Source organism: Gymnoscopelus braueri (assembly GCF_963280865.1).
Source record: "Gymnoscopelus braueri genome assembly, chromosome: 12".
Lineage (NCBI taxonomy): Eukaryota > Metazoa > Chordata > Actinopteri > Myctophiformes > Myctophidae > Gymnoscopelus > Gymnoscopelus braueri.
Window position 1 is genome coordinate 23,560,795 of NC_137614.1, and position 15,660 is coordinate 23,576,454.

Below are 15,660 nucleotides of genomic sequence, written 5' to 3' on the forward strand. Positions count from 1 at the left end.
TTGTTAAACCCACAATTACATTTTAAAACAGCAAGCTGAACATGTGTGCCTGTACAAACATGTGCTGGTTGCATGCAGGTTTTATTTAACCCCCAGCTGATTTCACTAATTAACACGCCTTCAGTTAGAGTGATGGGGATGAGGAAATCAGCTGTCTTTCTTTCACATGACTGAACACTGACATGCATGAAGATGTTTAGTGTATATTGTCATGGAATTCTGGATCAATCAGGATTTGATGAGGCAAGAGGAATTGGAGACAATATTCAAGGTGGTGATGGATATAGTCTAATTCACATAATAACAATAACACTCATGTCGGTGGTATGGTTGTTCTGCCAACAAACTCAGGGATCAGACCATAGTTATACTAGTTGCTACAAGGACAAGTTGTACCATAACAAGACAGGCTTTACCAAAACAATAGCTATCAGGCCTAAATGATTCTTCAATATCAATGTCTGAATGCTTCTGAATCATTTGTACAACCTCACTGTACTTTTACAAAATGTGTATGAATGCAATGCAATGTAAAAACCATGATTGTTGGGTTTTAGGGATTGATTGATTCATTGATTGATCTTCATTGACAAAGGCTTGTGCGTAATAACATATATTTGTACATTTCTGTCAAAAGGATAAAACACAAAGCTCCAGTGCTTATTTCGTGTGTGTGTGTGTGTGTGTGTGTGTGTGTGTGTGTGTGCGTGTGCGTGTGCGTGTGTGTGTGTGTGTGTGTGTGTGTGTGTGTGTGCGCACGTGCGCGCGCGCAATAAAATCAATAGTCAATAATAAATACATTCATGCAATTTCATACAGAGGGCAATTTTAATCAAATCAACGGGTATATGGAGCCTGCTACAATTCAACTCCTGTGGATAATTTATTTTAATGTTTTGGTGGGCAGCTTGCACAAATAATTTTGCTCACCTTTTTATAGCTTTTATAATCTTGTGATGTGACAATAAACTGAAGTTGATGATGATTTCCCAAGTGTCGGTAATGTAAATGAAAAGCCCAGCAATGGCAAAACATTTGTGACGCTGTAAATGCCATGTCAGCAGAGGGACAGAATAAATCAATTTAAAATTAGAAGCTGAATGCACGCAATATCATCCAGGTGTTTTTAGAGGCTTGTGATCTTTGGACCAATAGTATTTCATTAGTCTACATTAGTCTTCAGATTTAAAACTTACGTTTACAGTTTTTTGGTAAGAATGCTCTCGACCACTCATAAAATGTTCTTTTGCCTAAGAGAATAGCAAACATATGTACATACATATGTATATATCTATATATCTATATATATGACGACACATTGAGGTTAGAAAACACACTCCATATTTGGGTGTCGCTGCATTGGTAACTCCTTATGGTTATGGCTTAGTCAGGGTGACGTCAGAGTGGTGTTTCTTTTCCAGAACCGCCGATCTAGCCCTTATACAGTATGGAGATATCTGTATTATTTGTCAGTCCTTGTCCCTTTATACCCATATATGGATATCCCTGATGTCATCAGTATATGCCCATATATGGCCATATTGGTTGTGTTGCAAGCGGGTTCAATCATGACCAATCAAAGACTGCTTTTCATTACCGTTTAAGAGCTGTGTGTGTGTGTGTGTGTGTGTGTGTGTGTGTGTGTGTGTGTGTGTGTGTGTGTGTGTGTGTGTGTGTGTGTGTGTGTGTGTGTGTGTGTGTGTGTGTTTTAAACACGCCTAAGAGATAAGAAATGGTTCAATGATGTCTGGCGATGAGCCAAATAGAACCTGGCAGTATGTGTAATAATCTATCTAGTATCTATGAAGGATATTTATGGTTATTTGGCCTTCGGTATTCTCTGTGCATCGGTAGCTAAACACCACTGAGGCGATATCTCAGCTGAGGAGAGAGACAGCTGTTTTGTCACCGTTCTTCAGAGATGTGTGCATGCCGCTTACGAAAACGCGATGAGTTGGTAGTGAAACCGAAGATGGTGGATAAATAAAAAGATATACCACTTTCATTGACACTCATTGTGCTGAAAGTGGCAGCATGGCCCTTTTCAACCATTCACGGCCAAGTATTCTAGTGAATAGAATACCTTACAGTGAATGGTACAAAATGCTAGAAATTTGTTGTCACTCTGGATCTCAAATATTTACGAGCAGCTAGGCTATTACAATCCATGATCTGCTGATGATCATGAACACATAATATTCATATATACTGTAGCCTATAGCCTACGTTACAGTAAACGTGGAAAACAAGGGCGCAGGGGGCATTTTAACCCATTAAGACCGGGAACGCATCTGTGTAACCACTTAAACCATTATTTTATACTTTGGGCTATTCCAAAATAGCAGAAAACATAAATAAAAAATAGCAGATCTACAAGCTCATAGCGCGGCACTGAGTGCTGCGCTATGAGCTTGTAGATCTGCTATTTTTGAAAAATCTTGTGCACAAATGTGTGCAAATCTTTGAATATACATTTTTTAAAGCGGGGGTCCTTGACATGAAACAGTTTGAGAACCACTGATATTATAGCAACATAAGTAAAACAAAAAAAAAACTGTTAGGTTTTTAGAAGACATTTTGTAGAATCCCCCAGAAGCAAAGATTTGAGTTACAAATGTTCGCTTTGAAAAATTATGTATATTCAAAGATTTGCACAAATTTTCAAGATTTTTCTAAATTAGTAGATCTACAAGCTCATAGCTCGGTGCTGCACTATGAGCTTGTATATATATCTGCTATTTTTGAATAGCCTAAATTATAAAATATGGATAAGGTTACACAGGTGCGTTCCCGGTCTGAATGGGTTAATTTGCTCACAATGGGAGTGAGGCAACAGGATGCAAATCATATAAGCATCTTTATTTGTTTATTGCAGCACCATGAGGGGAATACACACAGGGAAAGGGAGAGTTTCAATATGTCTGCAGAACGCACCAGCCAGCTGCGCTATGCACGCTCTGCTCTGCCCACCTGGCCTGGGATGCCATCTGGCCCAGCTACCTTGAGGGTGTGTTGTGCTTCAACAACTTACACATGTTAAATGTTATAGGGCTAAAGTGGGTAATGTATGTTTTGTCATAATAATCAAAATCTACAAAGTAACTAGTAACTAAAGTTTTCAAATAATTGTAGTGGAGTAAAAGTATAATATTTGTCTCTTAAATGTAGTGGAGTAGAAGCAAAAGTACTGATAATTGGAAATACTCCAGTAAAGTAAAAAATACCTAACATTTTTACTTAAGTAAATGTACTTAGTTACTTTCCACCACTGCAACATACACACGTCAGCCTCCACGTCCACGATGTCGTGCTAGTGATTTTGTTATGTTGGCGGTGGTGGATGCTCCGATGTTAGCCGTGCCGATGTGTGTAATTAAGTGCAATCTTGTGTGTAGTCCTTATACCACCTACCACGTGGGTCATGACTACGTAGCTGTGACTTGATCTTCTCACTGTGTTCAGATTTGGTTGCATGCCGTGATCACTTTGCAGACATATAAGGCCCCGTTTAGACTGGCAGCCCAAATCCAGCCTAAATCTGATTTATGTACAAATCCGACTTGAGCCACATTCAGAGGTGCACGGTTTCAAATGCGATTCAATTTTCCACCGTTTTCATGCATGTACTTTGCTTGTCAATCCAATTTGACTGCAGTCTAAACAGGGCCTAACAGGCTTTTATTTCCCACACTTTATCTCCAGGGGAGACCCAGAAAGTTTCATGGTAACCCTTTAGAATGTGAGATATCGGAAATGCATTTGCACAAACTCGTCGCCACGATGCAAATAAAAGGGGAATTTATTAAACAAACAAGTTGTTGGTATACGGAAAATGTTAACCCACACATGCACACACACACACACACACACACACACACACACACACACACACACACACACACACACACACACACACACACACACACACACACACACACACACACACACACACACACACAGATGAATGCACTTTAATGCTTACACACACCATAAGCATATTACAAATGCATATGCACACTGGGGTGCAAATGGATGCAACGGTTACGTATGAATAACTCTTCTTTATCTACTTTGCTCCACCTGAACCAATCTCTTATTCTGCTATATCTCCAGCCTGGCTGACTTCTTTTCATTTTCTCTACTCCCCTTTCTTATTATATAATTATATAATATTATATTATATTACAGTATATTATACCGTAATATTGCATCCTTTAGACTTAGAACTAGCTTTCTAATATATAATTATATCAATGTGAATTCAACATAGTGTGTGCAGTGATCTGCTGTGTCCACTCTGCTTGTTGTGTCTCTACTTTCCTGATTGAATTGGTTTAATGAAGTGTGGTACTTGCATGGCTGTTTATTTCTCTGCACGACAAGAAAACTATCATCCTCGTGTGTGTGTGTGTGTGTGTGTGTGTGTGTGTGTGTGTGTGTGTGTGTGTGTGTGTGTGTGTGTGTGTGTGTGTGTGTGTGTGTGTGTGTGTGTGTGTGTGTGTGTGTGTGTGTGTGTGTGTGTGTGTGTGTGTCTCTCTGTGTTGCATGTTTTAGGTCTTTAAATACCTGCCAGGCCAACAGTGCATGAATAACAAGAAAAATAGCTAGAGTTAAGCATGCTGGGAGATATGGAGTCAGTTGCCAAGAAGGGTGAGGCTTCTCATTCCAAAGCAATAATAATTATATTAATTATATTTGCAAATATTATATCAACTTCATGCTTTGAAGGCACACAATTGACATTGCCAATGAATATTAGGTTAGAAAATACAAGATTTACCCGACTTAACGTGACTTAAGTACCTTAAGTACCCCCACTTCTATCTGAATACAGATACAGAGAGAGATCATTTTGTTGTTTGAACAGATACAGATAATGCTGTCTCTGTACACCTCTTTATATTATCTCGGTCAAAGTTAAAGAAGGTATGACGAGATAGGAGAGGATTTAGACCAATTATTTTCATGGAATGAATGGGAGTGAATTTCATCACTCAGGCTTCCATGGGAGAGAGATGAATAAACCTGCTGATCTTTATAATAAAATTCCAACAGAATCTTCTCTCCTCCCTCTCAGCTGTCCTGTCTGTCTGTCTGTCTGTCTGTCTGTCTGTCTGTCTGTCTGTCTGTCTGTCTGTCTGTCTGGATTAACCACTTTCACCCTGGCGTCCCTATGTTGGGCATGTCATTGAGGGCAAAACAATTATAAAGTATAAAGTATTAAAAAAGTAGATCTACAAGAGCACATGTGGGCACGTGACACTTTTGTATCACAAAGAATAACATACAAAAACTGATTTCTAAAAGTGAATTTCCCACTCTCCTCTTGCAAAAGAAAGACTGATCATTCATCTGATGTCCTTCATTTAATCGACAAAAGTGTTTTTAGTACACAGTACATTCTGTATTCCACATATTCGTATCAACTCACAGCGTTTTTGTCACTCATACAGGCAGAGGTGTGGTACCTTATTGTTCACAGCATCAGGGTTAAAGTGATGGCTAGAATTGGTAGAACCATGAGTGGAAAAATTATTAATTTGCAAAAAAGTGCAACACAGTTTTAATCGGAACTCGTGTTCACTGACATTATTGAGCATTTAGGTTGAAGGCATGCATTGTATTATTGATGCTCTCATTTAGAGTAACTCACTACAAGGTATTCACAATTTACTATATGACAATATCCATGTGATCCCAAGAGCCCTTTTATCTAGGACCATAACGCTTACACGCCTACATATACACACACGCACGCACGCACGCAGGCAGGCAGGCAGGCAGGCACACGCGCACGCACGCACGCACACAAGCACACACACACACACACACACACACACACACACACACACTGTGGGCCATGTGTGATAGCTCATTCTAGTTTCGCTGTGGCCTGGCGGGGTTTGAATTATTCAAAGTGATTATTAATATTTGAGAGTCAGTGGCAGCTAGATGAAAGATCCTTTCATCCCCAACACATTGCCTCTTTAACTGAGGGAGATGAAGGGAGGAAGAGATCGTGAGAAGGATAGAGGAAAGGGAGTGTTAGGGAGAAAGAGAGAGAGAGGGGGGGGTGAACAGGTACAGAGAGAGTAAGGGACAAGGGTATGGAGAGAGAGAGCGAGAAGAAGAGAGAAGAAGAGAGAAGAAGAGAGAGGGCAGTGAGAAAGAAAGATTGGTATAGAATGGAGGTATACAGAGAAGAGATTGAGAAAGATTAAGAAAGAGTAAGACATCATAAACAGAGAGAAACATTATTAATAGAGAGAAATAGAGTGTGAGATGAGATAGAAGGAGAAATAAGAGAGACAGGGAAATTGTGATAGCAAGGGGGGATTGGCATCTCTCACAGAATCACAGATGGAAAGAGGTGGAGAAATGTAGAGCCGACGGGAGCAAAAGCATTTGTTATCCTTTCTTGAATGGATAAGTATAAAGAGAGAGAATAAGAGATGGTGAGGGAAAATAGGCTGGGCATAGAAAACTTGCCTAGGACGCAAATTGGGCTAGATCTGGCCCTCACATGTAGAGTATGGGCCCTCACACCTACACCGATCCAACCAAAATGTCTGAGTCATAGTGTCAGGGGCTTTGTCAGAGTACCCGTTGTACCCGTCTGCCTGTGTCCCTTTTATGCCCATATATGGAGATCTCTGTATCTGTTAGTCCTGGTCCCTTTATGCCCATATATGGAGATATCTATATCTGTTAGTCCTGGTCCCTTTATGCCCATATATGGAGACCTCTTATGTCATCAGTATATGCCCATATATTGTCATATATTGGTATATCGGTTGGATCGGCAGTTCTTGACAACTGGATATCCATATAGGCCTACATATGGACATGTCGGTCGGACCACCTATCCGAACGACTCGACGGCAGCCACCGCACTCCCTCAAGTCCTTGCCGATGAGCGTGCCAAGTTTGAAGTCGGTCAGACCCATATATGCGCATGACCATATATGTGCATAGTCGTCGGATCTGTGGCTCTGGACAACCGGATCTCCATATATGCCGAACGCTTGTGTTATTGTTGTACTGTTTTATTGGATCTTGTTTAGTCGATACACTTATTTGTTTTAGCTCCTGCTTATTTGATTTTTCTATTGTTGTCTCATCTGTTTAAGGAAAATAGGTAGCTGATATATTGCACTTTTACCTTAGCGCTAGGTATACTCTTGGTTGCTTGTTTTTGCAGAAAATGCACTTAATACAGTATTAAGTGCAATAGTAGTTTTCGTTCCCTACCTATGTTGAATGCACTTATTGTAAGTCGCTTTGGATAAAAGCGTCTGCTAAATGACTGTAATGTAATGTAATGTAATGCCTATATATGGGTTTGTTTATGGTTATGTCTGAGTCTGATATGCCTATATATGGCCGTATCAGGTTTGTATATGGTTATGTCTGTGTCATAGTGAAGTGGCCGTGGTCTGCCCGCCCGCCCTCCAATTAGTCCATTTTAATATAGGATACAAAATACAATTTGCATGCGACACCCACCTTTGCATTGACTTTGCATTCCTTTTCTGGAGAACCGCTGATCCGACAAGGGAATACACTCCCTTGTGGCGGCGTCATCAATACACGATTATAAAGGTGATTGTTTGGATTGTTCTCGAGATGCATCATTTTGCGTCATTTGCATGCAACGCCCACCTTTGCATTGACTTTGCATGCAATTGTCGTGCACTCCCGTGCAAAAAATGGCATTTGCATTGCGAGAGATTTATGACTGCTCGTGGGTGTGTGGGAGTGGACACTGATTCCCGGGAGACTCCCGGAACTTCCGGGAGAGGTGGGATGTCTGGATTTGGTCCCTAAAGAATCCGACATCGTCTGTCTGTTTGTCTTTCTGTCTCTCTATCTCTCTATCTACAGTATACGCGTGTGTGTGTGTGTGTGTGTGTGTGTGTGTGTGTGTGTGTGTGTGTGTGTGTGTGTGTGTGTGTGTGTGTGTGTGTGTGTGTGTGTGTGTGTGTGTGTGTGTGTGTGTGCGTATCATCACATTCAAGCCAGACTAAAAAAGTCCTTCCCACCAGACTCAATCTTTCCATCTGGTTCCGCTCCACCCAGGTCCCTCATTGCTTGCACCACACCACAGATCACTGAAACACTGTCACACATCTTGAATGACTGTTATGCAAGGGATGTCCATAGCACCTCATGACAGAATAGTGGAACTCATTGCAAAGGACATACAGTATAAGAATATCGTGCATCCTGAGTGAGAATGTACAAATATTCCTGTGTAATAGATAACATGATAACCCAGGCACCTTTACATCTTTGACAGCTAATACACCAGATGTTGTTGTGGTTGATGAAGAGTCCAGGGAAGTGTCTGTATTATAGATAGCCTGTACCTTTGACCCTAGCCTAGAGGAAGCCTTTATGACCAAGGTCATTAAATACCAACCACTTCTACATACCATCTCAGAGTTGGGCTATAGGTGCAGACAATATTGTTTAATATTTGGTAGCCTAGGACATACCCACAGACTGGTTGTTAGAGAGTTTCAACAACTTGGGATGCCCAAAAAGGAGGCAAAAAGGCTGGCAAATTACTGTGCTGTCTCTGCCATAATTGTTTGCCGCCATATATGGCGGAGACGCTGTTATATATACCCATGGAGTACTGAGTGATATGCTTATTGTATCATGAAGACATATGCCATGATAATGTTGTGAATGTAACCTTAACTCCACCTTTAATATGTGTGTCCTTGTATGCACTTTATGTGGACATGAATATATTGTTAAAATGTGTGTGTGTGTGTGTGTGTGTGTGTGTGTGTGTGTGTGTGTGTGTGTGTGTGTGTGTGTGTGTGTGTGTGTGTGTCTGTGTGTGTCTGTGTGTGTCTGTGTGTGTGTGTGTGTGTGTGTGTGTGAGGACGCAGAGGACACACACACACTATTTATAGATAAATGCCAGTGCAAATTTATGTTGGTTGCATCAATTCAAGCTTAGTTCTGAGATTATGGAAAATATTCAAACACACACAAAATTCACAATATGTATAAACAATTCTAGAATTTACTTCCTTGGTATACTGGCCAACTATTAGCCCCGGACACACACAGACACACAGACCCTCCTCTAGACGTCACGCCATATAGACGTATATATGTATTTTTTTTTTGGAAGTGAGCTTCCATCACTATGATGACCACTGTGATGACCACACCGCCCACTTCACACTGGGTGTGATTTTTTTTAAACCAAAGGGGACAATAACAACGGACAGTCACTCCCACACATCACTAGCCAAAACACCCACAAGCAGCCGCCCTGCGGCAGATCAATATGGCCGGCGCATATTGAAGGCAGATACTTGACATGTGTTTTGGTTGTGCAATGATTAACATGTAAAAAACATTGAATTTCAATATTCTGAAACATCAGAATATTGAAATTGTGTTTGAACAGTAAACTGACAAACAAACATCTGCATATTTAATATCTATAATTGGGCCACCCCAATTGTGTTGGCGTCTGTTATTGGAATTCCCTCTGAGGATCAATCTGGTAATATCTTAGCTCAGGCTGTCCTCTCAATACTTTAATCTCTCTCTCTCTCTCTCTCTCTCTCTCTCTCTCTCTCTCTCTCTGTCTCTCTCTCTCTCTCTCTCTCTCTCTCTCTCTCTCTCTCTCTCTCTCTCTCTCTCTCTCTCTCTCTCTCTCTTTCTGCCCTGTATGTATAAACTGCCTCTTTCTTATGTTCTCCACTTCTTTCCCCCATCTCTGTACCTCTGTAACAATGTGTTCCTGACTGTCATGAGCTGATCTTATAATGAGACAGAGAGACGTAGGAACGGAAACAAAAAGAGGCAGAGGAGGCAGGAAAGTGAAGACGCTTGAAAGAAAACAGAAAAAGGGGAGATTGACAGAAAGATTGTTTTCGGTGAAATTAATCAAGACAGAGTGTTTGTACAAGCAGAAAAAGCGAGAGATGCATGCTGGGAAGATGGGGTCCCCAAAGCAGAAAGGAAGTACGCATGATGAGGAGCTGTGGAATATTCTGGAGAGAGAGAGAGAGAGGGAGAGAGAGAGAGAGAGAGAGAGAGAGAGAGAGAGAGAGAGAGAGAGAGAGAGAGAGAGAGAGGGAGAGAGGGAGAGAGGGAGAGATGGAGAGATGGAGAGATGGAGAGAGATGAGAGAGGGAGGTGGGAGAGAGAATGAGTAGAGAAGAAGAAGATGACGAGGTAGGAAGAATACAAAACAGGAAAGAGGGATGAGAAAGAATGCAGAGAGGGCAGAGATATATACAGAAAGGAGAGATAGAGTGAAACAGGAGTGAAAGTTACTGTAGGGTGATACAGAGGGAATTCAGAGAGGGGCTGGAACGAATACAGAGAGAAAGATTGATGGAGAGAGGCAGGGATAAAAAGGAGAATGTCGAAAAGGATGCAGAGGAAGAAAGGTGGAATATATAGGAATGGAAGAAAGCGGATGGAAGGATGAGAGGGGGCTGCAGCCAGAGAGAGGGAACGAGGAATGCGGCATGAGGAGAGATGGAGGGAGAGAGTGGGGGTGTTGTAGGAAAAAAAAATATATATATAGATCAGTGGATATGAGAGAGAGAGAGAGAGAGAGAGAGAGAGAGAGAGAGAGAGAGAGAGAATATTTAATTTTGTTGAAAGAGAGGAGCTGGGGAGGCGTAGAAAGTGAGAGTGAGAGATGAATAGATGCACAGTAGAGAGAGACAGAGAGATATGCTACACAGACACCATAGAATATAATTAAACTCTGTTATTCCTTTTAACTTACAGCTTAATGAGGCTTAATGAGGCATCAATAAAATATAATACATCATTACTGTGTTATGACTGTTTATTACTAAGTGATAAACAGCACTTTAGGGTCATTATGAACTGTTGTTGTTTACGTTAATATTCATGAAATTATTGTTAGGATAGTAGAATAGGAGAATAACTGGTTATTAGACTTACATATTTTATTGGTATAATTATACATAGATGGGTTTATTGTGCAATAATGCCCAGCTAACTGTACATTAGCCTGCTTACACGGCTACTTAAGAATTAAATCAATATACAAAATGAGTTTTTGTAGTTTACAAGATTCCGATTCCATAGCAACATGAACAGAGGCAGAACAGCTGTTTGCTATTACAAAATAACAGAACCCAGAATGCCTAGATTGACTAATCAAAATTAAGGATTCAACAAAGCCTTACGTAACAATATCTATTTTCTATTAAACATAACAAAAAAAAACAGGGAAAAGGAGCACAACATACAAGATTTAGTTATATTTGTCAGAAAATGGTGATTCCTGCTGGAGATCTGATACAGATTTTTTTTTGTTTTACTAGTAACAGGATTACAAAAAAGAAAAGGGACGAGACCGTGTAGATATTAAGAGAGAGAGGAGTAAACCGGCGAAAACAAGGAGACTGGGAGGACATACATTAGATTAGACTGTGAAGAGAGAAAGAGAGAAGATGGAACAGTTTGTTTTTTAGGAGGAGGATGGAAGGACAAAAAGGACCCAGAGAATTCCAAGGGGGCAGTAGACGAGTTCTGTTATCTTGCTCAAGGGCACCTCAATGAGACAGTGGCCTGGGATTGAACGTGGGAATCTTCAATTTCAAACCACTCAAACCACAAGGCAGAGAGAGAGAGAGAGCGAGAGAGCGAGAGAGAGAGAGAGAGAGAGAGAGAGAGAGAGAGAGAGAGAGAGAGAGAGAGAGAGAGATCTAAAGTAATGTCTCTCAATAACAGCCAGTTAAATGCTTTGGCCTATAACTCTTGAATGTTCATCATTACCGGTCCCCTTTTTGCAGCTACTCCCACAGATTCTGTCTAAAAGTCACACAAATCCATACACAATATCACTGAACTCGTGTAATCAAGTTGTATCAGTCCGATTTTTCATATTCCATTCTGATTGGCAAACAATGCCTAAAATCATGAACTGATCCGATCTGCCCCAAATCTTGATCACACATTGAGGGGCCTCTAAACAACGCAGAGCGAAGAGCAATTTCACTTCCACCTATTGGGGGCACCGGCACAAATGCTACAAATCACTGTTTGTTGCAGACTCGTGGATTTTTTTCTCCACCAAATTAGGCACAAAATGATCGTGTGCGTCATGTGACAATGACTGTGTCAAAAGAGGTTTTCATACTCCATATGATATCAGTTGCCTGTAATTAGATTTAGAATTGAATGTTGAGGGGTGCTGACACACAGTGTTGCCAGATGTACGATAATTATCGTATTTGTGCCATCATTTTACCCTCTGTACGATCAATAATTCCAAAAATGCCCATGATTATTTCACCATATCACAAAGACATTTGTGAATTTTCTAAATTCCCTGGCTCTGATTCGGGGTCCGGTTTGGCTTTTCAAAATAAGTCAGGAAATCAGTAAATCTGACCCTAGATCTGTACTTGGAGGCATTAAAAACACCGGTCGCGTCTTTCCAGTCCAGTTTCAGGCTTTTTTTTTGGTGTAAGGTCTAGGAAGTTGCGTTTCCACGCAGCATATTTGATGCGTTTTTGTCACGTAGGAGTCTCAAACTGTTTCTTACACAAAATACGTTTTTTTTCCTGAAATTATATATTTACGCGTGTTATTTCTCTTTTTTGGCTGTGAACGATTGTCCTCATTTGCAGGCGGTCTATTCAGCTGTGTTTACTATGTGTGCATTTGGTATTTTAGAGGTATTATCTTGGTGCTATATTATGAAAAATATATATACTAAATCATTTTGATATAGCCCTTAAGGCTTCATCTATATCTCACATAGACTGTATGTCTTAATCCTTCTAATTTGGTTTTATCTATCGTACTTCTCCTCACTGCTGCTTTAATTGATAATAGTGTAGTGTGGGCGGCTTTTATATAAGCAATCAATATTCATGAGAAACCAACTCTCTGTTGGGCTTCCTTCATTAACATTGGTATTTATGCGTGGTCGTCCACCCCCCCCCCCAAACAGATTATTGATCACAGTTTCTCTCAAATCATCAATCATGTTCACCCTAATGATCACTTATTAGGCTCTATAGGTCTGCTTGAAACCTTGTTTCAGGAGGGAGAGCAGTAGAAATTATTTTAGGGTCAGATCAGATCAGTAGATACCTCAAGAGATGTGTCACACTTAAGAATGGATTTATACATTAATGAATAGAATACATAGTGGATACAATAGGAATTCCCAAACCAATCCATGCCAATGACCCCCAAATAGCCATAGCATCTGGCTGCGACATCCCTATTGTGAAATGGTCTAAAAGAAGAAGAAAAAAACGACCCAATGTGAGCTTGTAGATTTTATTTTGCTATTTTTGAAATGTTTTTGAAAATAGTTTAACTGGCACAAGAATTAATTCAATTTACATTGTAATTAAATTGTTTTTCTCTCTCTTTCTCAGATACACTAAGATGAAGACAGCTACTAATATATACATCTTTAACTTGGCGCTGGCTGATTCTTTGGTCTTGGCTACGTTACCCTTTCAGGTAAGTCATGTCAACAGGATGGTGTGTACTGCATACCTATACACAATGCACACAATAATACATAGTCCATGCCAAATGACAATAGGACCTCCAATTATACGAGAAGAACACAATGCTCTTGATGCCAATGAAAGCTAAGAGGATTTCATTAGATTGCATTGTTAAGTGAGGACATTTGCATGAACTTGTTATTTGTCTGTGATTGCATTCATTGTTGTTTTTTTTGTGCCTGATGTCATTAGTATATGGCCATATGTGGACATAGCCCCTTTTGTGGCCATAACTCGAGCTGAGCGATTTGTTTGTGCTTCATGCCATGATGACCAGGGGTGAAAGTGGGCCGGAACGATCCGGAACGGCGTTCCGGATCAAATTATTGGCTTAGGAATGTGACAAAAACAAAAAAATATCCATGAATTCAAGTCTCCATGGGGTGACTAATCGATTGGGGAAAAAAATCATTTTGGGGGTGAACTATGCCTTTAAGTTAAAAAATATTATGGCTTAATATAGTATAAAAACTGATTGAAGTAGAGAGGGCACCGAGAATTGGCGCCTATCTGCCAGAGGGGGACAGATTCAGTCGCCAAGCTGCTCGAAATGGAAGACACTTTTAAAAGGGCAAAAAGCCTCAGAGATTTTAAGATCTTCATCCACAATGATTTCTCTGAAAAAGTATGCCTGAACTAAATGGAATTATTACCCCTTCTCCCAGAAGAGCACAAAAAAGGGAACATTGCATACCACAAATATGATCAGCTGATTTGCCACCCCCTGTCTCACAGGCCTGCTGCAAGCGAGGCTGACTAAGACTGTACTGTCATGGACAATACAACTATTACTCCTAATAACCCCAGGGATCGACAATATAAAGGCCTGGTTGCCCTGATGTACTTTTTAAACCGTCCGGACCAGCAGAACGCACCAAACACTTGCCCGGTGGGGGCAGTGAATATAATAGCTTGAAAATAAAATAAAATAATAAATAAATAATATATAAATATAATATAATGTAAAAACATTGACACCTAATAATTTCACATTATTTCCCTGCAGTACTGTGTTTTGTAGTGATTTAAGTGAACTCATCTGTTAAAACAGCTTTATGTGAGCCCGAAGTCATATTGGATCAAAGGCAGAGCCGTCTGCTGTCTGAGTGCAGCGTTCTGCCCCCGGACCTCAGCGCACCTGGCTGCAAGCAGTTGCTCGCTCGCTCCGACGATACGTGCACGAAAGAGGGAGTGAAGTTTCAACCACACTGGCGAGACCGCTGGATTTGGCTTGCATATGACCAGTTAAAAGACCCATTCACACCGAACTATAACTATAGCAATAATACGATAATTATGTGATCGTCCACACCGAAGAACGATAATGTTATGTAAACAATGCATCAAAAACGCACGGCGCAGTCCAGCTGTGTCAGCCTACACGGAGGGAGAGAGGGGGAGAGATAGATTGCAACACAAGCTCACAACACATTGCATTTGTGTCATGATGTGAGCTTGTAGATCGGCATTTTAACCGTTGTACCACACCATTTTACCACAGCAATTCATGATTATACACTTCAGATTGCATATTAGACAACACATTATCGGGAGAGAACATGGCATTGAAAGTCATAGCAAAAGTTAATCAAAAAGTAACATTTCTTGCTAGAGTCTCAACTCAAAGGCCCCGTTTAGACTGCGGTCAAATACAGTCAAATACGATTTATTTCTCAAAACCGATCTTTAGGCCGGACTGTTCACAGTTCACACAGAATTTGCAAGTGATCAGATCGGATCTGTCACAGATCTGTGAGTTCAGACTGATTTAAACAATGTCAACCCAAAGCAACGTCATATCTGCTTTGGTTGCCGTGGTAACTATTTAGGTGTCATGACTTCCCCATTTAGGTGTCATGGCTGGGTCCTTAGGCCCCAGCCATAAAAGTCTGTCCCCCTTTCGTCCATACATGGGCATGTTTTGTACCTGTTTTCTCCATACATGGGCAAAAAAATGGTTTTGGTCACTTTGTCCTTAGGCCCCAGCCATAAAAGTCTGTCCCCCTTTTGTCCATACATGGGCATCTTTTGTACCTGTTTTCTCCATACATGGGCAAAAAACAGGTTTTGGTGTCACTTTGTCCTTAGGCCCCAGCCATAAAAGTCT

General features: G+C 40.7%; 1 protein-coding gene across 1 annotated transcript in view; it reads left to right on the forward strand.

Annotated features, from left to right (window-relative positions):
• Nucleotides 1–15,660, forward strand: part of oprl1 (opiate receptor-like 1) — a gene marked incomplete at both ends in the record, with an annotated part of 48,132 nt that overhangs the window by 21,630 nt on the left and 10,842 nt on the right. The window contains one exon of the mRNA XM_080443858.1: nt 13,416–13,503. Within this exon, the coding sequence (XP_080299984.1) occupies nt 13,416–13,503 (88 nt within the window). The remainder of the gene's footprint in view (nt 1–13,415; nt 13,504–15,660) is intronic.